The sequence below is a fragment of the Fusarium oxysporum genome, chromosome 3, assembly GCF_000149955.1.
Source record: "Fusarium oxysporum f. sp. lycopersici 4287 chromosome 3, whole genome shotgun sequence".
Classification (NCBI taxonomy): domain Eukaryota; kingdom Fungi; phylum Ascomycota; class Sordariomycetes; order Hypocreales; family Nectriaceae; genus Fusarium; species Fusarium oxysporum.
This window is the reverse complement of record NC_030988.1, coordinates 4,334,643-4,356,964: the sequence shown is the minus strand read 5'-3', so window position 1 is coordinate 4,356,964 and position 22,322 is coordinate 4,334,643. Positions and strand designations below refer to the sequence as shown.

At 47.8% G+C, this 22,322-nt stretch overlaps 3 protein-coding genes across 3 annotated transcripts; 1 reads left to right on the top strand and 2 right to left on the bottom strand.

Annotated features, from left to right (window-relative positions):
- Window positions 1-2,914: 2,914 nt before the first annotated feature.
- FOXG_19433 (uncharacterized protein) lies at window positions 2,915-3,227 on the top strand (the record flags this gene model as incomplete). The annotated part of the gene is made up of 2 exons (XM_018399647.1): window positions 2,915-3,154; window positions 3,210-3,227. 2 exons carry the CDS (start codon window positions 2,915-2,917, stop codon window positions 3,225-3,227), a joined length of 258 nt encoding a protein of 85 aa, XP_018242904.1.
- A 3,268-nt stretch (window positions 3,228-6,495) lies between these two features.
- On the bottom strand, window positions 6,496-7,062 carry FOXG_06864 (uncharacterized protein; the record flags this gene model as incomplete). Its single annotated transcript, XM_018385503.1, has 1 exon — window positions 6,496-7,062. The coding sequence occupies one exon, from the start codon at window positions 7,060-7,062 to the stop codon at window positions 6,496-6,498; it is 567 nt and encodes a 188-aa protein (XP_018242903.1).
- Window positions 7,063-10,362: 3,300 nt separating this feature from the next.
- On the bottom strand, window positions 10,363-12,893 carry FOXG_06863 (uncharacterized protein). Its single transcript, XM_018385502.1, has 2 exons — window positions 12,823-12,893; window positions 10,363-12,724 (listed from the first exon to the last, which is right to left on the bottom strand). Exon 2 carries the CDS (start codon window positions 12,030-12,032, stop codon window positions 10,440-10,442), a length of 1,593 nt encoding a protein of 530 aa, XP_018242902.1. The 5' UTR covers window positions 12,033-12,724; window positions 12,823-12,893; the 3' UTR covers window positions 10,363-10,439.
- Between the last annotated feature and the right edge of the window lie 9,429 nt (window positions 12,894-22,322).

Here is a 22,322-nt window from a genome sequence, read left to right as displayed (position 1 = left end):
TCCAGGGTCCAGGGATTGTGGTGGGTCGGCAAAATGCTAGCACGGACTAGAATCTTGCGTGGGAGTACTGTGATCAGGACGTAAGGTAGTGATTGGCTGGTCACCATGGTCTGAATTTTGTCTGCACAATGATCCTAGCACTGATGGTGATGATTGTGAAGGAGGTCTGTGCGGTTACGTCAACATTTAATCAGTGCGCATAGCCCGAAAGCGCGAGACGTCTTAAGTCAGTAAATAGAGGTTGTCTGATCAATAAGACTATATCACAGAAGCCCGGCTCCCCGATCAGAAGGTCTGCCGAGTTACCAACCTCCAAGGAACTGCTCGTGGATTTCGGAGTTTGCCATATATTACAGGACCAGCAAAAGAGTAGTCTCCGGACTTTTATATAATTATATAATCCTCAGCACATGACCCTTCATCAAATCCCTCCCAGGCAGGCAGCTGAACAATTTGTCCGTAAGTTCATGTCAGTATAGATATCAGGATAAGCTGCACACTCTGACTGGTCGGATGGCACGTTATCGCCTGACAACATCCGATTTTCCCCATGTTTATAGTATTGGAATCTCTCAAACACCACTCAAGTGTGTAGATATAATACGCTGTATTATTTTGTGCCTCTGCTACTCTTAATAATGGCTTCTTCATTACAGCACCAGATGACTATTGACCTTACTATTGATGTAGAATCAGCATCATCTGAGGTCCTGAACTTCGATTGCATGTTCCGTGCGACATATCCCAAAAAAGGCCAGTCCGGACCATCAGGGAAGCGCAGAACGAAGGGACCAATGGTTGATGAATGCCTTCTCTGTTCTTCTGATCAGGCCTGGTCATACCCCAAACGACACAACGCCATATACCACGCCAAACGCAAACACCGTGATATAACGTACATGATAAGCGAGTGTCTCAGACAAGCGAGTGTCCCACGTCACTTTACACCTAAAAAGCTGACTTTACAAAGCTTATATAGAATTCAGGCTAAGTTTAAAAAAGCTAAAAGCTGTATAACTTACTTTTATCTATATAAGAAAGCTATATACTTTATAAGAGAATTATAGCTAAATTATTTATAGAGTTATTAAAGAAAATCTATTTATACTGTATTTTAACAGGATTTTGATATAATATAATATTAAAAAAAATCTAAAAAATAATATCTTAGTTTTAAAAGCTATAACGTACATGATAAGCGAGCGTCGCAGACAAGCGAGCGTTGCAAGCCATTTTTCACCTTAAAAGGACTTTTTTAAACTGCTCTCAAAAAGTCTACTTAGCTTTAAATTAGTTCAAATTATAATATAATATACCTAACTATTATATATTTAAGTATAATCTTTATAGAAATTATACCTATTATCTTAATAGAGTTATATTAAAAAGTCTATTTATACTGTGCTATACACTGTGTTTTAAGGTTTTATATAGGAAATAAAGTAGATAAAAATATTTAAAAAATACTTTTTTACCTAGTTAACTATACTAACTTTAAAACTACTTTTTTTTAGATTTTTAACTATTTTATTTAAACTTTTGGGCTCTATAGGGTAAGCTGCTTTTAGGTGCACAGTATACTGCGACGCTCGCTTGTCTGCGACGCTCGCTTATCATATACGTTACTACTTAAAACTATAGTTTTTAATATTTTCCATTATTTTATTTTAGCTAAAAAAGTGTTATAAGGTAAGCTGTTTTTAGGTAACACAGTACAGTGAGACACTCGCTTGTCCGAGACACTCGCTTGTCTGAGACACTCGCTTATCATGTACGTTAATCAACTCTTCAGACAATACAGTACTCGAACGATCATCGGACATGGGACCTCCATTAACGCAAACTAGGCCCGATAATTATTATACAGCAACGCCATCAGAATCGGCCCTCCGCAAAGTGTTCAATCCTCAGCGATATACTGAGAGCATGGTTGGCCTTCTCACACATCTTCGCCTTCCCTTTTCGGCAGTTACATGGGATGAGATGCAGGACATCATGCTGTCCTGTAATCCGGCAATTGAGGACCTCATACTGACATCGAGCTATGAAGCGATGCGTCATATTACTGCAAATTTTAGCCTTTATCAGTCGAGTTAAAGGCTAAGTTACGAAGCGCCGTTTTAAAGATCCACATCTCATCTGATCTCTGGACATCGCCGCACCGCCATGGTGTGCTAGCAGTATGTGCACGATGGGTTGACGAAGATTACCAACCCAGACGAGAGCTTCTGAGTCTACCAGAGATTCGACACAGCCATTCCGGTGAACATCAGTCTCTGATTATCTTCTCAACACTTGATATTTACGATATCGCGAATCAGCTCGGCTGTCATACGGGTGATAATGCGGCATCAAACGAAACATGTTTGCAGCACTTATCAACCGGGTTTATGCAGGACCGCAATGTGCGTCGTACTCCAGCTTCGTTCTCCTATCTAGCCGTCTAATTTATAGCAGATCAACTGGGATCCAAAACGGCACCATATCCGATGTATCCTTGATGTTATCAACTTATCCCTTCGAGCCTTTCTTTTCGCGTCTTCACGAGAAGCACTTCAAGTCGCCCTCGATGCTGCTGGCGATATCACTGGGAATAAGCTCTACGAACCGTACAACTTCATCCTAAACGACGCGTCTGGTGGTAATACGACAAACCACCCAGATCATATAAATGCTCAGACAGAGCATCCTGGCGGCGTTGCATGCAAATTAGCTCCCATTCAGAAGGTAAATCCTCCACCGAGATCAGATAATAAGCCAGACAACACCAGAAGGGGGGGCTGGATTATGGTGCCAGCGCTGCGCAAACTGCACCGGATCGGGCTGTGGCTACGTAACTCACCTATCCACAGTGATGCATGGGATGATCGCATCAATTACGGCTCGGTATTCATAACGATACGCGCTGAAATTCATGGCACAGGATGATCGTCAATCTGATAAGGAAAAAGCAGCAAAGCAGTTCCTACTTGACTACGACAAAGCTCTAGGTGACAATATTCTCACCTCTTCTGATTGGGACCACCTGGAGAAAACGCACGTGTTTCTACAACCATTATCGTCTACGACCTTGTGGGCTCAAGGTGTGACGGCGACGCTCTCACAAAACCTCATGATCAAGGATATATTACTTCGCCACTACGAGCAGAAGAAGGTATCATCTCAGCTTTCACCTAACTCAACCAACCAGTTTCTGATCCTCTGGCTAGGAGCTCTATGAAGCCTAGGAGACAAATGATTCTCTCATGTTGCACTCTATTGGTATGGGCTGGTTCGTACTCGATAAGTACCATGCTTTGTCTGGGGAGTTTCCTATCTACGCAACTGCCCTTCTCCTTGATCCGTCGAAGCGAGCACGATACCTTGAAATAAACTGGAAGGGAGAATGGGCCGAGGCTGCCATTAGGGACGCACTTTCGATATGGGAGGAAGAATACAAGATGGCGCCCGCCCTCGGACCTGCCCAGGCGCTGAGCGAAGCGTCTAGGTCGCAGCAAGGGGACTCAAACGAACTTGATCCGCTTCTGAACAAGATTATGGTCGCCGAAGACATAACCAGGGACGTAGATGACTTCGAAAACTTTATCCACAACCAGCCTATAAAGATCGAAGGCTCTCCTCTGGTCTGGTGGTGTCAGACGGATCAGGTTCGGACATATCCGTGTCTCAGTCGCATGGCCATCGACATATTGTCTGTGCCCCCTGGTTCTAATGACCCCGAGTCCAGGGTAGGGAATCAATCCATCAACCCGGTGGCGGAGAACAGTCTCTCGCACTCCGAGCTCATGGCCGGCACTGTCATGACGTCAAGAGCCATTCGAGATAGCCTTGGATACTCAAACCTCTTGAGCACCCAGTACCCAACTGGGTCTGCGACGTCCTTGTCGCTCCCAGACACAATGGCCTGCCAGCGGATATATTCATCCGCTTGAGCAGCGGAGGGTTGGCTTTGACGGTATCGGTTGCGATACCGATCAAAAGAGGACAAAGTTGTCTTTCGCCTCTTCACAACCGAACCTTCAAGAGAGGTGACTGTGATCTGTAGGTCTATGTATTCCGTATCCCATAGACGTTGCACGATTTCCTTCGCCTCATTGACCCAACCCGGATGCTGTTGACCCCAAACCTCGTCGAAATAGTCCCATCGTAGGCTAGGGTGCAAGGCGGCGGCGGCGTAGGATGCTGGCGAGTCCCTCAACGTATTGTAATATTTATCGAGCTTCTTCCAGCCAAGGTTGATATTGACACAGAATTGCTCCGGCGCAGGATGCCTCTCAATACGCGATTTTGCGTCCTCGAGCCTCCCAAGCAGGAATTCGAACGCCTCCAGCACATCAGTCATGGAACCAAAAGCTTCCCTAACTCCAGACGATCGATATCGAGACTTCCCGTCTCCATGAAGTACTTGCATAGCGACGTGGAAATCAGAGAGTATCTCATCAAATGCCCCCAGCACCGCTCAATCGTTCTCGTTGATGAAGCTCGACTCCTCGAGGCAGGGAGGAGGATTCTGTCCTCTCTCACCTTTCCGAGCGTCTCGGAATAGCCTCTTGGCTTTGGCGATGGATTCTTCGTAGACGGGCTGCAAGCGAAGCATTCGTTTTATCATGTAGTATTGGGACAACCATCTAGTATCGTTATCAAGAACAACGTCAACTGGCTGTTGCTTTCCACTTTCAGGCTCGCCAGAAGCTGCAAGTGAGACTCGTTGCAGTTGATGAAGCAACTGAGTCAGTAAGTCGGCCCTATGGGCCCAAACGACGAAGTTATGCGCTTTCCCGACAAGACCCTTCCGCATCCACTGGTTACGGGCTGCTCTCGTCAAAGGCTCCTTGACGAGAGATTTCTCAAACGTATCAGCATCCTTTCCGAAGAGAATGGATTTAACAACAATGTTAAGGATGTGTCCCATGCATAGAACTCGTCGTTGAACCGGGTCGAACTTCAGCTCTTCTGCTATCTCTGACATTGCCGTTTCATTGTTTGCTGCATTATCGACAGTGAAGTAACCGACCTTGTCCTCGATGCTAAACGACTTAATGATCTCGAGGATCTCGGCGCCAGTGTTCTCGCCAGTATGTCTTTCTACCAGCTCCGGAATGCCGAGCACAACTTTTTGGAGCTGATTCTCTGTGTCTCTGAAGACAGCCGCCACGCCATGTAACGCGTGACGATTCCTAGTCCTTGCGCCGTTAAAGGCAATATGGATCTGACTCGGCGACCTCTTTAAGACCTGTTGGACCGTGCTATGACATCGCTCGAATTGTTGAACCGCCAGTGTGTGCACAGTCTTCGCCGTGATGTGCGCACTCGTAACCTTGACCGCCGGATTGAGGTATTCCAAAATCTGTTGCAATCGAGGGTGTTCAACCGGCTTGAACGATTGCTGGCTTTCGACTCTCCAGTTGACAATGAGCTTCTGGAACTCTCCTGGATCAAATCGTTTGATCAAGCTGTTGGCCAGCGCTTGCTCCTTTAGATCGAAACGTTTCAGGTTCATGAAGTCCGAAATAGAAGCAAGAACCCTCTTGCCTCCTTTCTTCTCTGGCGGTGTTGAACGTCGTCCTGATGGATCCCAGTAGCCGTGAGCATTCCAGAGGTGGAGTTCAGCGTTTTGGGTGCCTTTGGATTCGTATGACTGTAGCGTGGGGGTCTTCTGGCGCACACATGGCATACAGATCCATAGTCGGGAAGTTTTGGATTGAATCTCGACCCCATAGTTCCATACCCATGATATGGTATATTTGCTGCGCTCGGCCAGCGTGAGTCCCTTCCAGACGCGGAAGATTCTCCGCTCCTCATCACTTGTCGGTGCCAAAGTAGAAGGCTGGCGGACGTCGTGGTGTCTGGATTCCGAGAACGCCGAGGGACCTCGGCTTGTCCCTCGTGGTTGGTCGGTAGTTCAGGGTCAAGAGGTATGTCCGCCATCTCGAAGTTGAAGGTTCACCGACCATATGAATCGAGTAAAGGAGGAGACATTTGGGTTTAGGCGTTATAACGCGTCGTGATATGTCACAACGTGTCCGATGTTTTACATGGTTAAATCTGTTAATACTTGTGCAGAGATTTAAGTTATATTATTTATATTAGTCTTATAAATAAATAACTTAATGCTACCATACTACGCATGCAGTACGACCAGCCTCTCTTAACTTTGCCAAACAACTGAAACTTCCTTACAATTCTACAACCACAACATCATAATCTGACAAGGTCCTCGCAGCACTACTCCGGACAGTAAAAAGCACTCAATCAGTCGAAGAGTCACATAAGACGTTCTTGGGAGGCTAGAGGTGGTTGTGAACAGGACTATCTTGTAGATCTTACTATGGAAGTTGCAGAGAGCGTGTATTTTTAATAAATGAGAGAAGATAGGGACCGAATTATATTATAGATATACAAAAGCAGCCTCCAAGGAAAATGAGAATGATAAGACAAGTTACGATCAGTGAAAGCTCAAGCACGCCGCCGTATTTGCTGGCCTCGCGGTTAGGTTCAATCAATATGGATGCGGCGGGACTCATGTTTCTTGACCTTCGGGACAATAATACTCAGGATCCCGTCTTGAAAGCCGGCGCTGACACTATCCTGATCCACAGGAGATGGGAAGGTGAAGGTGCGGGAGAACTCGCCGATGCTGCGCTCAGCAATCCAATACTTCGTCTTTTCGCCATGTTTGTCGCCCTTTTCTGGCTGTTGAGGCTGCGATTTATTGTGGTCGTCGCCATCGCCTTTAATAGCTCCATGCGCAGATGGGCCTTCGACAAAACCTGCAGGAGGGTTCCCTGAGGTATAGGTTCGCTCGGACTTTCCACGGATGACCAGTGTCTGCGGCTCAGTAAACTCGAGCTGCACCTCCTTCTTGTTAATACCAGGAAGTTCCCCATGGAGTTCGTAAGCCCGAGGCGTCTCGCAAATATCAAACCTGGGCTGCCAGTGGATCATTCCAGTGTTATGAGTATTCTGATCTTTTCGGGAGTATGTGTCGTAATCTTCGAGAAGTCGGAAGATTGGGTGAAAGGGGGAATCAGAATTATAAAGGCTGCGAGGGAAAAGAGCCATCGTGCGTACTTTGTTGGCAATGGAATGTGGAAAGATGCGTTTGTTGGTAAGTAAACCGCCTATTGTTTTGCGTGCTTGTTGAGAAACTAGTGATCTGCAGGGATACATGGGAAGTCATTATAGCTCATCGTTCTGAAAGTCAGCTGCTGGGGGTATATATAGCATTAAAGAAGGCAAAGTCTTTACATCTGACTGGAGAGGACGCTCCGTGGCTCTATAGAAAGGATTTGCTCATTGTCAATGTGTTGTAAGCTCAACATGATTCGGCATGATCTGATGCAATGATTGAAGTGAAGGGTGCCTCTAAATGCAGCGCCAGTAATACCCATGTGGGAACAGTAGTGTTGTGTAAGTGATCTGACTTCCTTCTAGACAGAGTTTTTGGCATTGTAACAATGACGTGTTTCCTTATCAACTTTACAATTTATGATCTGATCCAAGACGACTCAGTTGACACCTAGAGACATTGTCTCCTGACCGCGGTCTTACCCCGCAATTGCCATCACGCCATTATAGGCTTTAGACCCAATGGTGTAAACCTTCCCTCATGGCTAGCAGTGAGTCGTGCCGACTGAGGTTATCTAAAGGACATTAGGTGATTGCTATGGGCGAAATAGTGACATAATCCACTCAAGCAAGACCAACAGCTAGGTGAGAGGATAGCTGTCTGATCAACTACTATTTCGTCATACCTATTCTTCAATGGTTCCCAATAAGCGTCGAGGCCATGCCATTTTGCCACCTTAGTGCACCTAACTCTGGATATATCGTTCCGTTTTATACAAATCAAGATACCCATCTTAAACACCAAAGAGGAACAAACGGCCTCGTTCACACATATCCTTGTTTACTCTTCATATACAACATGCCTTTAGGTCTGGAAAGCTGTCCAGAACCCGTTGTCGAATGCATTGCTCAGCTGCTAGACTTCGACGATATTCGCAATCTTCGCCTTACCTGCAAATCACTTGCCTTGAAATCCTCACAGTATCGTTTCAGGACGTTCTTTCGTTCGAAACATGTCAATGTCACGGTTGATGCTCTACGGACATTCGCTGAGGGTATTCAAGCTGGGGGTCTTCGATGTCTAATCCAGTACCTATATCTTGTAGGTATTGTCAAGGAATGCGAAAGCCGGAAACCACGGAAGGAAAATTATTGGCAAAAAGAAGAAACACGGAGGATGCAAGTCAATCTACTTAGCCAAGCATTCAACGGGCTTGCAAAATACAGCAAGAACGGAAGTCTTCGGTTGCTTACGCTACGAGTAGCCATTGTCCGTAACGGCGAAGAAATGACCTTACGTGCCGATTCAGGGCCTTTAGTCCCCTTGCAGAAGAGTGTGTGGCTATGCACAATGCACACGTTTGATACAGTTGTATCTGCATTAGCCGCGAGCAGCTTGCGCATTGACAGCCTCAACATCTTCAGCGAACCGGACATGCATTGTTCTAGCTTGGTGTGCGATCAAATCAATGCAATCGACTGGAATGACTCCGGTTTTGCCAAGACTTTGGCAACCCTAAGGTCATTATCAATAAGCCTCTCCACTCGGGTTTTCGCGTTTCGTAGAGCTCTACAAGAGAACAAACAGGACGTGGGGCGATCCTCCAAGAAGGATGCGGCTGAGGTACAAGCAGAAGCTGGAGATGAAAACGACTTTGTCGGCCTTTCAGGACTGCTTCGGCTATGCAACCAACTTGAAAACTTGGAAATAGATTATCTTCGGATCCCAATGGGTTATTCGGCCTTAGTCGGTCATTTCTACTACGAAACCATTCTACAGCGCATAGTCGAACTTGATAGGCTGCCCATCCTAAAGCGTTGCAAGTTTTCTGGGGTTTCTGCCAAAGAGACGGATCTGCTTGGATTTATTCAGCGGACACGAGTCCGTGAGCTATCACTCGAGAAGGTGATACTATGTACAGGAACATTTCGGTCAACCTTCGATTACTGTACCAGCAGGGCGGCAAGTATGACGAAGCTACATTTTGACACTTTATATGAGACTTTATATGATAGGCATTATGTCGAGAAAATGATTTTTTTTGCCGGTGGCGGAAAGTCTCGAATAGGTTTTCCTTCCGCATCCGCTACTGAAAGGCTGGACCGAGAAGGGGAGAGTGTTAGGACTTCTATTACTTACTATATCTCACCACGAACGCCGATCGACAATTCTTGGATCCCAGAATGGGGGAGGTTCAGGCGCACGGAAAATGGCACATGATTGTGAAGATTCGGTTTTTATTCGCTTCTTCCTTTCCGCAACAGAAGTCTCTGATGAAATGTATGTTGCAGCGCAGAGCACACTGAACTTGTCATGGTTCTAACCGTGTGAAATAAATAACCCCTGTCAGTCATGGTGAATAATACCCCTCCTTCCAGCCTAAGCAAAGATCGTGCCACCGACCAAGATGTGAGTATGCTGCCTAAAGCTTAGCTCCGTCCATGACTGACCTCTTCCGCGTAGTCTTATGATCAGTTTAGACGAGGACGGTATGAAAGGAAGCAAGTCTTAACATGGGAGCTTAAGGTTACTGTCAAGCAAGTTCTTAGTTATTATACTTTTAGATGAGTTCCTACCTAGCGCCCACAAGAGATCGGGGCAAAACCTGCGAATTAGCCAATTGATAGTTTATACTTCTAATTTGGACCCTTATATCCCAGGGATTAACAAAGGCTCGACATATCAATCGTAAAATATACCAATGGCTTTTCTATAATATCGGCAGTGTATGTTCTGTGTGTCCGCGCCATTCATGGCCCGAATGTGTGGTTTTGTTTGGTCCAGCATATTTGGATTATTTCGTATAGGGTAACATACGTCATTGGTATATATATGGTTCGGAAAGCAATTAACGTGTTTGATAAGCGGGTGAGCCAGATAAGCAGGTGAGCCACTTTTTATCACCTAGATAATAAGATTACTTCTAAAAACACCATAACGTACATGATAAGCAGAACTTATCGTGGGGTCGTTTTGCGGAGTAATTTCGGGAAATCGTATGTGATTACACAACTACCATCTGATAAGTGCCCGGCGCCGCGCACGCGAATATCTCGACGGTTAGGAGCCAAATCGATGCAATTTCAGGGCCGGAGGACTGCTACGCTCTGGCGGTCCGTTTGGTTCAAGAGCGACGTTGTATAGATGAGCGGGCGCTGAGATATTTGCATGTGCAGCGGCTGGGGGGCCAGGCTTTGCTGCAAGGACTACGACATAGCAATGCGCTAATCCTGCTGCTCCTTAATATTTAAAAAAAAAAAAAAAAAAAAAAAAAAAAAAGAATTAATAAAAGAATATGCCTTCTAGATAGATAACTGGATACAGACTAGTTACCGCTATAAATATATAAAGATCCTACCTGATGGCCAGCTTACTGTCGACGAGGGGCAGTCCGCCTTCTCCCTAGCCGAGCCCAGCGCCCCCGATGGCCCTGGCCCCGAGTCGGCCTTGGTCCCGGGCCTGGGTCATCGGGCACGGGGGTCCCTACCTGTACCCGTATCCGGCCCTGGCCCTGGCCCCGCCGGCGGCGCTGTTTGAGCTCGTCGATGAGCCGATTCAAGCTCTGGCCGGCGCGTAAGAGCTCTAGCTCTGCAACTGCCTCCTCCTCGCTCTTGCCGGACGCCGTGCGGGCCAAGAGCTCGTCCCAGATCACCTTCCGGCGACAGAACTGCACCCTGATCCCGTTCCCCGGGCGCCAGCGGCTTCCCCACGTCTCTTCTAGCACCCGTACGGCCGGCTGACCTGCAATCCCTTCCTCCCATTCCTTCCAGACATCCCGCACTGTAAAGACCTTAGCCAGGGCTGCAACGACGGGCATACCTGGTACTGGAGGCTCTGGAGCCGGAGCCGGAGCCGTATTGAAGTTCAAGGTAGGGGCTGTCGACGGCGCCGGCGCCGGCGCCAGCGACACTGCTGGCCCGGCTCCAAAGTGGCCGGTAAAGGTGACAGGGACCTTGCCTTGGAGGAGGGCATCGAGGCCGTCCTGAATTCCTTCTAGCTGGGCCTCTAGCCGGATGGCCAGCCGCTGGCTATTCTGTAAGACGGCCTCGCGTGTGCTCTCTAACACACCGCTAAGCTCTGGCAGCGCGCATTGTACGAGCAGGCTTAACGGCTCCGTAGCCCCTACCGCGTCAGAGCGAACGGCGACGGCGAACTCATCCCATTCGGGCCCGTTAAAAGGGGCGTAGGCGAAGAAGGGTAGCGACGGATAGCGAGGCTGCAATACAGCCAGGTCCTGTAACAGTACTATGCGCAGGCGCCGCATAAGCTTAAGGAAGCCGTCGGCGGCTAGGTCGTCGTCGTCGAGGCCACCTTCTGCCCAGCATTGCCGGCGCGCGCGAGCCTCAAAGCGAGGCTCCCACTCCTCGATCCACGGCCAGAGCTGCTTTTGTAAGACGTACGGGGGCTCGTGGGCCGCACGCGCGAGGAAGTAGTCCCCGGGTGACGCCGAGAAGCCGGCAACAATACGCATGAACTGGCGCGGTAGACGCGTAAGATAGGCCTGGCAGAGCACGCTCTGGTTCCAGCGGCCGGCCTGCGAGATCTGGGCGAGCGACGTGCCGTGGGTCTCCGCGTCCTGGGCGCCTACCCTGCGCGGGAGGTGCGTCTTCTTTGACGCCATAAGGCCAGCAGCACCGAAGATACGCCAGGTCTCTTGTAGCTGCGTCGGGTACGAGAGCTCCTGCTCGCGGTCCCGTCCGACAAGAACCTTGATCCGATACCAGTCCTGGCGGCGCCGGAAGGACGGGGACGGCTCGCCGGCAACGTGCCAGCGCCAGAAGAAGAGCTGTGCTAAGGCCCCTTGCGTACAGAACAAGGGGTCCTTATGCCGGAGGGCACCCATGAACTCTTTCTTTGCCGTCTTGTTTAGCTTACCGTCTTGCAAAAGGGTAACGAGGCAGCCACAGGGGCTCGGGCCTTCTGAAGACGGATAGTCGAGTAGAGACAGGTCTGCAAGCTCCATCTTACGGCGGTTTTCCCCCGTAAGAGGTAGTAGTGGCCGAATAGGAGGTCAACTCGCGTACGGAGGTTTTGCGGCATGTATGCGGCCCCGCTGAGAAGGAGATCCTGGACCCGGAGCCATTCGTCGGGTGAATAGCCGGCCTGGATCCCGTCAGTCCCGCGGTCTTTAAAGGAGGCGCGGTCGTGCTTCCCCCGCTGCCGGCCGCGTTGCTCAAGGAAGCCTCATACGGCGGCGCCCCGGGGGTTTTCCGTGTTTGCGTTGCCGTGGGCTACCTGGAGCCGCCAGAGCTCGATAACGGCCGCGATATAGGCGTCGATAGTGCCCCTCGTAAGCAGAGATCCTTCGGCAAGGTCTGCTGCAGCTGGCGCAAGGGCCGTGGGTGGCACGTAGCCCTCGCGGTCGTCCGCAAGCAGCTCGGCGGCCTCAGCCAGGGGGACCTCTAGGGCTTCGGCTAGGCTTTCGGCCTCTGCCAGGGCCGCGGCCTCGAGCTGCTCCTGTTCGAGCTGCCGCCGTAACTGTACAGCCTTTCCTTTGCCACCCCGTGCCCGTGGTTTCTTTTGCGGCGAGGCAACGCGTCGTAAGAGGATATCCTCTTTGAGCCACGCTGCTAGCTTGTCTGGAGTTACGAGCTCGCCGTCGGGCCAGCTATAAAGTGAGCCGTCTGCCGCAGCCCGAGGCGTACGGCACCAGGCCTATAAGTTCTCGTCTATTAGCCGCCTATGGGACTCTACGTAAAAAAAAGAGACAAGGGCAAAGGGGAAAAGAGAGGGCGGCGGCCGGGGGAACGTGCCTTCCACTCCCGCTGCTTCGCAGCATAACTCCGTGCCGTGTTCGCCGGCTGTTCGTCCTTCTTCGCCTGAAGGCCCGCCCTCCGGGCGGCACGGGCACGCTCGTCTGCGGCCGTGTACGAGTCGTCTGCGGCCATCTTGGTCGATCAAGGCCTTTCGACGTGGTGTTTGTTTCCTGTCTGGGGCCTGATAAGTTGCGGGGAACTTATCAAATGCACTTATCAGGCGCCGCGCACACGATTTCACGGGCCGCTTTTTGCGGGGGATAAGTCGTCACGTGGTCGGAGCGAATTACGACGTAATTGCGGGCACCATCGATAAGCATGTGAACCATCCAAGTATGTGAACCACTTTTCCTACACCATATAGGCAGATATCATCATAAAAACACAACAAATCAATTAATCAATTAAAACTACTTACTATATTCTTCCCCAGACATCCTAATTACTACCTGACACGTCCTTGCATTATGTCCGGGCTTACCGCACACTCCACAGCGCCGAACCCCCGGTCCGACCGACTTTCTTTGACCGCTACTTCTTGACGATTCTGCAACTACCTGCGCATCAACATCCATCTGGTCAATTGCCTGCCTTGCTTCATCTACTATCATTACTCCTCCCTTCTGTAGTCGGGTTATTTTTGCCCTTCGGCACCGGCTTAGTATCTTATTTGCCTCTTGAACATCATCCAGCCTGGCTGTCAGTATGGTAATCTTATGCATACATTCCTTTGTTGACTTCTCTAAAGACTTCATAGCTTCAATAACCGACTCTGGAGAGCTACTGTGATGTCTTCTGATTCGTCGTTCAAGGTATTCAGACTGAGAGCCAGCCTCAAGCACGGACTTTGGCGTCTTTGAGACCCAAGGGGTTGAAGGGTTAGCGACGTCTTCAGCAGGCGTTGGAGTCCACAGCTGCACATCAAGCTTTGAGACCACACTTTCTGGGTCTAAGGGAACAAGCCCGGCTCCTCTAAAGGCTGACTTGATATTTTTTTCGGTCATAGTAGCTTGATGCGCGGCATAAAAGGCCGGGAAGAATTCGGTCTTAGATACATGTGTTATAGAGCATCTGATCAAAGGCTCAATTTCTCGACCGTAAGCGTTTTTAAGTAGGTTAAAGTACCCAACATCAAGAGGCTGGAGTAGATGAGACGAATGAGGTGGCATACAAAGTGTAATGATCTTATGTTCCTCGCAATATCTGTCAAAATCGACAGAGTGGTGACTTTCATGGCCATCGAGGATCAGAAGACGATAGGAACCAACTGATCGGTTGCTTGTACACCGATCAAGGTGCTTTAGCCACTCAAGACCTAGCTCGTTATTTGTCCACCCATTTTGGCTCGTTGCAATAACCCAATCGGCTGGGAGGTTGCTTTCTCGGTACCAGTTGGCGAGGTGATATTGGCCCCCACCGATGATAAACGGCTGGATCGCCCAGCCTGCCGCATTAATCGCCTGAATGACCGTAATCCATTCCCGGTTTCCAGGCTGCACTGATTTAGGTCGTCCACGCCTGTCTGTGCCTGTGACAACCATTCCGCTTGCAATCATGCCTATAAGGAAGCCAGTCTCGTCAAAGTTCCAGATATCATCGGATCGAATGCCGTACTTCGCAATTGTATTCGCTACAAGCGTAAACCAATTGCGAATAATAGTTGGATCTTCGCGTTTGGCTCTCCGATAGTCATATTTACGAAAAAAAAGCGCATCTTAAGCTCTTTATGGCGCGTGACGAAGTTATGAGCCCAGCGCTTGCCGACAGGTAGTGCATTGCGGTCAGCAAGCAGTCGGTTGGCCATTTCTTCAACAGCACGCAGTCGGGGAGGAAATCCTCGCGTATCTAGGTCGAGAATAAACTGAACTATAATCTGTTCCTCTAGATTTGATAAACGGCGTGATTTTGGAATCCAATCGCATCGAGATTGGAGACCATTCTGTCGGTGACGTAAGGTTATGCGATTAACTTTATACATATCTGCAGCGCATCGGAGGCTTAATTTAGGATTATTTTGAAGTGCCTGAAGGGCAAGAAGTATTCTAGCTTCGTAATTTGGGTCTGACATGCTTGGTGGTTGATAAATCAATTGATTAAGTGAAATGTTAGGTGTAGGAGGGAAAAGTGGTTCACATGCTTGGATGGTTCACATGCTTATCATGTACGTTAACCTTTTAAATCAATTAAAACTAATCGCTATATTCTTCCACATTAACCTCGATTTCCTCCTGACAGGTCCTTGCATTATGCCCGGCCTTGCCGCATTTGCTACAATGCATAACTCTCGGTCCCCTTGACCCTCTGCAACCACCACTTCTCGACGACTCGGCCGCTACCTGCGTATTAACATCCATCTGATCAATTACTTGTGATGCCTCTTCTATAACTAGGGGCCCTCCTTTCTGTAGTCTAGTTCGTTTTCCCCTCTGGCGCCGGCCTACTATCTTATTCTCTTGTTTAAGTTGTTTTACCCTATCCTCTAGTAGGACTATCTTATAGACAAGAACGCTTGTTGCCTTTTCAAAATGCCTAACAGGTTGGATAATTGACTCTGAGGAGCTGCTTTTATGATTAATGATCTATGTCTTTAGATACTTAGAATATAATTGAGCCTCTAGTACTGTCTTTGGGGTCCTTGAAGCCCAGGGGGTCGAAGGTGCCGTGACCTCTATAGGAGGCGTCGGGGTCCGTAACTGCACATCCATCTTTGAGATGATATTTTCTGGGTCAAGGGGAGCAAGCCCGGCTCCTCTAAAACCTCCCTGGATATTACTTTCTGTAATAGTAGCTTGGTAGGCGGCGTGGAAGGCGGGAAAGAACTTGGTCTTTGATATAAGTCACGGGACCGGGTTCCCGTCACCCCGGGTTCCCGTCACCCCGCTTTAAGCCTCAACACCATAACCTCGATATCTTCAACTATATAGAAATCAATAGAAAGAAGCTTAATTTTAATCTAATTTCTTTATACTAATAAAAGAAGCTTATATTTATTAAAAGAAATAACCTAGTTAACTTTACTTCCCTGTTGTATTTACTACAATAGTGTCCCTTGCTTCATAGACCTCCTTTAAGCTATATACCTTCTGATTTGGATCTAATGTAAGCTTCCTTCTCCTTGAGACCTCTGATTGGTTGATTTTCTCGCTTAATATCCTATTTTCATCTGATATTAAAGCTAATTCAACAGCCCGTTCATCAAGTCCCTTTCCAATCGTCTGAAACAAGTGCCTCTTTGTTGGTGTAAGTGCCTTATTGCCTAATTCGGCTCTTGCAAGCTGCATAACATCAGATAGCTTATGTGGTGCTTTAAGATAAGGTAATTGAGAGCTTGTATTAGCTGGTGGTGTAGTCGGATTGCCTGATTCGGCAGCTTGAGCCTCATTTTCATCCGGCATTACATATTTACTTGATAACGGTCTCATAACGTTAATAGGCCACAAGTCTGATGCAAGCCAGCCGGCCCGGATCTTCTCTTCGGTAAAGGCAGCAGCCCAAGCCTTAAAATAACACCTTAAAAAGGCGGCCTTAGCTGTATTTCCTTGTTCAACGAGTAGGGCTTCCAACTCAAGTTCGCGGCGATATATAAGCTTCAATAAGCTAAATATAGTTAAATCAAGAGGCTGAAGGACATGTGACGTATACGGCGGAAGGTAACAGGGGTAGATATTATGCTTAAAGCAAAGAAAGATAAACTCATCCGTTAAATGGCTCTCATGCCCGTCTAAGAAAGGAAGTCTCTCTTCCCCTTCCTTTTTAGGCAATGCACACGGGATGAAGACCTCCTTGAGCCATAGGGCTGCGATCTCGTTAGTGGTCCAGCCCTTCCGGTGACGTTGCAAAGCGCCAATTGCCTAATAAAGGAAGGATCCCTCGGAAACCCATTGTTGTTGCTGGCTGATCCCCTTTGAAGATAACAAAGGGCGGAAGGGCCGTGCCGTCGGCACATATAGCTTCCGTTATTGTAACCCAGCCGCGCCTATGAGGGCTTCTTTTTAAGGTCTTCCTCTTCTCTGATTGGCCAACTATCTAAGCCGTTAATACTGACCCCTTGGAAGATCCCCGTTTCATCCATATTCCAACGGTTACAGCCGCGGATTACCGTGATCTCGGGCTTCTTTAATTGGTCGAACCAAGTCCGGATAATAACACCTCAGCCCCTTTAATACGCTTATATTCAACTCTAACTGCTTTAAGCGTTTTGATTCGTTCAGAGCGTGCGAGAAATCAGGTAACCCAATGCTTGCCGAGAGGTTGGTTATCGCCTTATAAGCTTAAAATACGGATTCCATACACAAGCCCCTTTCGACAGCCCCACCCTTTCGTCAAGCAAAAAAAAAAGAGGACCACCAAAAATGGACAACTTCACTTGTAAACAACTCGGCCAAAATGAGGGACATGTGCAAAATATCTCATCTCACAATAGCGAACAACTATCTCTATTGGAATTTAGGTCTTTTGATAAGCCGTCCTGACCGCGTGGTCCGTTGCTGGGGTACGGCTTCCTCTCTCACTTCAATGACCGAGCCAGCCTCCGATTCTGACTCTTGCTCGCTTGAAGAGATAAATTCCACCCTGACAGGCGTATAACGAGTCACCCCTTCTGGTATGGACTCTTTACCAGCTAGAGTCTCTCCAAGAGTCATGAAACGTTTGTTAGGATTCGGCACCGCCTTCCTCTTCTTCCCTCTTTTCAGCCGAGCCAATTCTTCCTCTAGGCTGGCAATCCTCCACGTATGCGCCGCTACTGTCTGCTGATGAGCTTCAAAGCCCTTGGCTATCACGTTGTACCGTCTCCGCGTCTTTGGTGTTTTGTTCAACCCAAGATCACGAATTTGACGGCTCGTCTGTGGCGTATCGTCTGAGCCAAGATACGGCCTAGGTTTAGGAGTCGCTCTTAGGCTGCCGTTTGGCCTATCTTGTTGGATTTCAGGGTGCCGTAACGCTTTCGCACGTGAAATGGGCCAGTTTCCAGTGACCTTCCAGCCTGACAGTATGTTCTTCTTAGTCATTCCAACTCGGCGAGCCTTGGCGTAGGCCCTGATGAAATTGACCTTGTCCATTGGAGCGGAATCAGTCAATGAAGGGAACTTTTCCAACTCTCGTCGATATGCAGCCTTCAACGCGTTGAATACTCCATTGTCTAGTGGTTGAAGTCCATGAGAGCAGTGTGCTGGTAGATAGCAGCAATAAATGTTATTCAAAAAGCACGTGGCCATCCATTCATCCTTCCACCACTCAGCACTGATCGTGAGATGGGGAAAATGAAGGACATACTGTTGCATGGCTTCCGTGACCATCTAAAATGATCAGTCTAGCGTCTGACTCATCAGCAGGTGTCGTCTGGGGCAGATAAACTCTTTCAAGCCATTCAATGCCTATGTGGTCATCAGTCCACCCGTTGGGCGAAGTTATGTAATACCAGTCTGCTATCTGCTTGAACTCGTCAAGAAACCATTGTTTCTGTAGTTCTTTCCCCTTGAAGATTATGCCAGGAATTAAAACGCGGCCGTCAGCAGTGACAGCTTCGATGAATGAAGTCCAATTTCGAGTTTGTGGTCCTTTGAGAAAGGCCTTGCGCTTCGGGTCCGCGCTTCTAACAACCAAGCTATCTAGTCCTGAATGAAGAGGATTAGTCGGTCAAAAATGCAAGCACCGACAAGTAATAGAGGTGAATACTTGCCGAAACCTGTCATAATACCGCCTTCATCAACGTTGACGGTGTTTTCAGGCTTGATCCAGCCATACTGGCCATCCCGGATATCAAAGTACCAATGAACCGCTCTAGGTGTGAAAGAGTCGAACCTCTTGGCTTCTTGACGTCTACCCATCTTGGTCTTTAGGTCTGCGCGGCGATTGATAAACTTGATCACCAAGTTACGTCCTAAGTCGGGATGTTCGCCCTGCTGTCTCAGCAGGCCCATGACACAAGCGTGGATCTGACTGTGGGACGGAGCATAACCTAAGGACTCCTGGCGGAGGATTCAGAAAGCGAGCCTATCTTCTTGGTTCTTGGACAAACGTCGGCGAGGCTGGGTCTGGTCTTCAGCGGCCCCACGGCCGTTAAGTCTATCAATGAGGGTCGTTCGAGGCACTCCTCTTCTCTGGGCCGCTTGAGGGGGTGAAAAACCATGATCGGTAATGTCCAATATGGCCTCAGCCATATCGTCCTCTGTATATTCCCATTGAAGTCGTGATTTAGCCATTTTTCTGCTGTTGTCGAGGGTAAAGATCAAAAATCACGAGAAAGAGAGGTGAGGAGGTTAGTGACCATTTTGAAAATATTTCAATAGCATGACTTGCATATATCGCGTGCCCAGCACATCCTCAACAGGTCAAAATAATTATCTCCACTCATTTATATAATCAATAAAAGAAGCTTCTTTTAGGTAGCTATTTATTCTGGCCAAATTTCGTATAAGTGAAGTTGACGAATTTTGGTGCTGCTATTTTTTTTTTTGCTTGACGAAAGGGTGGGGCTGTCGAAAGGGGGGTTGTACCGCTATAACTCATGAAATTCGGTAGCGCCTGTGGATCCCATTAGTGTCTCGCTAGCCCTATTAGGAAGGTAATTCAATGAGGCTCTTCCCCGCACATATCAAACCGGTGATCCAAAAATATGCAGCCCTGGATTCAATTTAGTCGCGCACCACTTCTTGCATCGCAATTGAAGTCATTATAATACATACTATATATCAAAATGACTGGTGGATCGAGCTCTGTCCGGCGGTATAATTCTGGGGCCGGGCGACCGGCCAAAGCCGCAAAACCTGGGCCGAAAATAAAGTCAATCCAGGATCGGATCTATAAGGTCAAAAAGCCGGTTAGGCGGAAGGAAGAGTCTCACCCAAGGGCTTGCCGGCTTGCCGTTGTAATGTTTCTCTATCATCACCGCATTTTCGATCCTGACCATCACAAATCAATTGAGGGATACAGAAGACCTACGCAGAAGGAAGCTGCTGCTTACTTTCAAGTTAAACAGCAAACAATTAGTGATTGGTATAGGCATGATATTATCTCAATTGAACAGGAAAAACGAGCTTATTCCCCCGTGTGGCCGCAGCTCGAGAAGCAATTGTTTGAAGACTTCATCCAGCTGAGACTTCAACAGCGCGCTGTATCAACTGCATGGTTCAGAAAACGGGCAAAAGATATATTCACATCATCAGTATCATCCGAAGAACAAGCTGTACTATTTACATTCTCCAATGGCTGGTGGGCAGGCTTCAGGAGGCGATATAATATCATCAAGCGCAGAGTCACAAAACGGGCTACTCAACAACCTGAAGCTTATCGCGAGATATGTGGATCTTTCGGTAAATTCATCAAGCGCGTACAACACGATCAACAATTATCACCATTAAAACAGCAATCATCACCCAAAATGGATATTGAAAACATCCTTGATACGCCCCGAAGACGCTTTAAACAACGGTATACTTTAAATGTTGATGAGACGCCTATAGCCTTTGAAATTGACTCTGGAGATACCTGGGATTTACAAGGCTCCAAAACTATATCGGTAAAGACTGTACGCAGTGGGTGGGAAAAGCGGCAGGCAACGGCGATTTTGTATATCTTTGGGGATGGCGTTTGCCGGCTTGAACCTACGATTATATTTAAAGGTTCCCCAAGCGAGAAAAGCAGGATATTTAAAGATGAGGGTAATCAGTACGCTCCGGGGATCAGGGTGATATATAATGAACACGCATATAATAACGAAGACCTGATGGAATCGTGGTTGAAAGAAGATATCCCGACCGTCAAATCAGCAACTGAGGACTTCCTTTTGGTGATGGATGCCGCCTCTTTCCACCTTACGGACCGGATCAAGGTCGAAGTCAGGAGACAGCTGTTGACTTCAGCTCTTATCCCGGCCGGCTGTACGAGCTTATTACAGCCGTTAGATACAACAATAAATAGACTATTTAAACAGTTTTATCGTGAGGAAATGGATATATATGAGTTAGAAGAAGAACGGAAAGGAAAGACCTATTGGACGATCAGCGAAAGAAGAATCATGACAACGTGGATTGTCCACAGAGCTTGGGAGAGGATAAAAAAAGAACGGGATATAATAAGAGACTCGTTCCTTCGAGCAGGGATAACTACAAGACCAGACGGAAGTCAAGATCATCTTATTTCCATCAAAGGAATTGAAAATATCGACTTTTCAGGCTGGGAGAAAGCTGGGGATACATCTATCAAGTCAGAAGAGCTTGTGGACCGGCTGTGTGACGAAGAGGAGCTTTCCTTCGGTCCCGACGAGGAATATGGCGAAGATACCCTCATTTTCACACTCAGACGATTGAAAGTCTCTCAATTACGGCAAATGGCTTCTTTGAACAACATTTCCTCGTTAGGGAAGAAGTCCGACCTTATTGAACGTCTGAGAAGTCATCTAACTACTATAGAAAAAGTTGGGGACTCAATTACAGTCCAAATCGAGGATCCTGACGTTGTATTCGCAGTAGAAGATAGTCATAGTTAGTCCTGACCGTCAAATTGATCATCAACCCAGAAAAAAGCCTCCCCTTCCTGCCACTCGCGATAACGGCCGAGTCTTTGATCGAATTTATTCCACCTTTTCCCCCTGCGTTCAGGCTTACAAAAACACCATTTTCCCATCTTTAGGACATCGTCAACTAATTGACAACTTCGTATTCTAACCCAACCGTAGTAGATATCGTTTTTCGTCAGGGAAATCCCTTGAGGTTGACCGGGCGAAGAGGGGAGTCAATAAACAAGGCGGTAGGTCTGTCCGATCTCGAAGCATTCGTCGTCATCGAAATCTTCGGTTACATCTGTGAAATTCATCAGGGTCGCCAAAAATTGCCGTTCTTTCGCATACATATACATATGATATCAATAAATGCATTCCTAAAATTAGAAGTCATTGCGACCGTTAGAAGTCGAGATATCGGCGAGTTACCAAGGAGGGAAGGACAGTGGAGGTTGGGTTCGCAAATTGGTGGTAACCACATACAGTTAGAAACTGCGGGTCCATTCCTTAGCTTAGACCCACAGGCGCTACCGAATTTCATGAGTTATAGCGGTATATGGTAACAAGTTGCCTGATTTGGAAATAGGTTAACGGAGTACAAAGGGTATCTTGAAGCCTTAAAAACCGGATGATATCGGCTTCAACGGTCGGGCTGAGCCGCTGTTGATCGGAATGAGCCTTCTTTTGAGGCCTGATGCCCTTGAGTCGATCCCGTAAGCTTGATCGGGGTACAGAAGCTTCCTTGGCGGCTTTGAGCTCTGATTGGCCATTTTGAACAAGGTTAATTGCTATAAGCATATCTTCTTCCGTATAAGAAGGCATTTTAGGCCAAAACCGGATGAAAATCGTGATATAATATCGACTTTTTAAGTAATTGAATTGATGAAGGTTATGGTGTTGAGGCTTAAAGCGGGGTGACGGGAACCCGGTCCCGTGACTTACTTGTGGGGGCCGGACTCCTGTTAAATACGCACGAATACGATGGGGTGAGTGTATC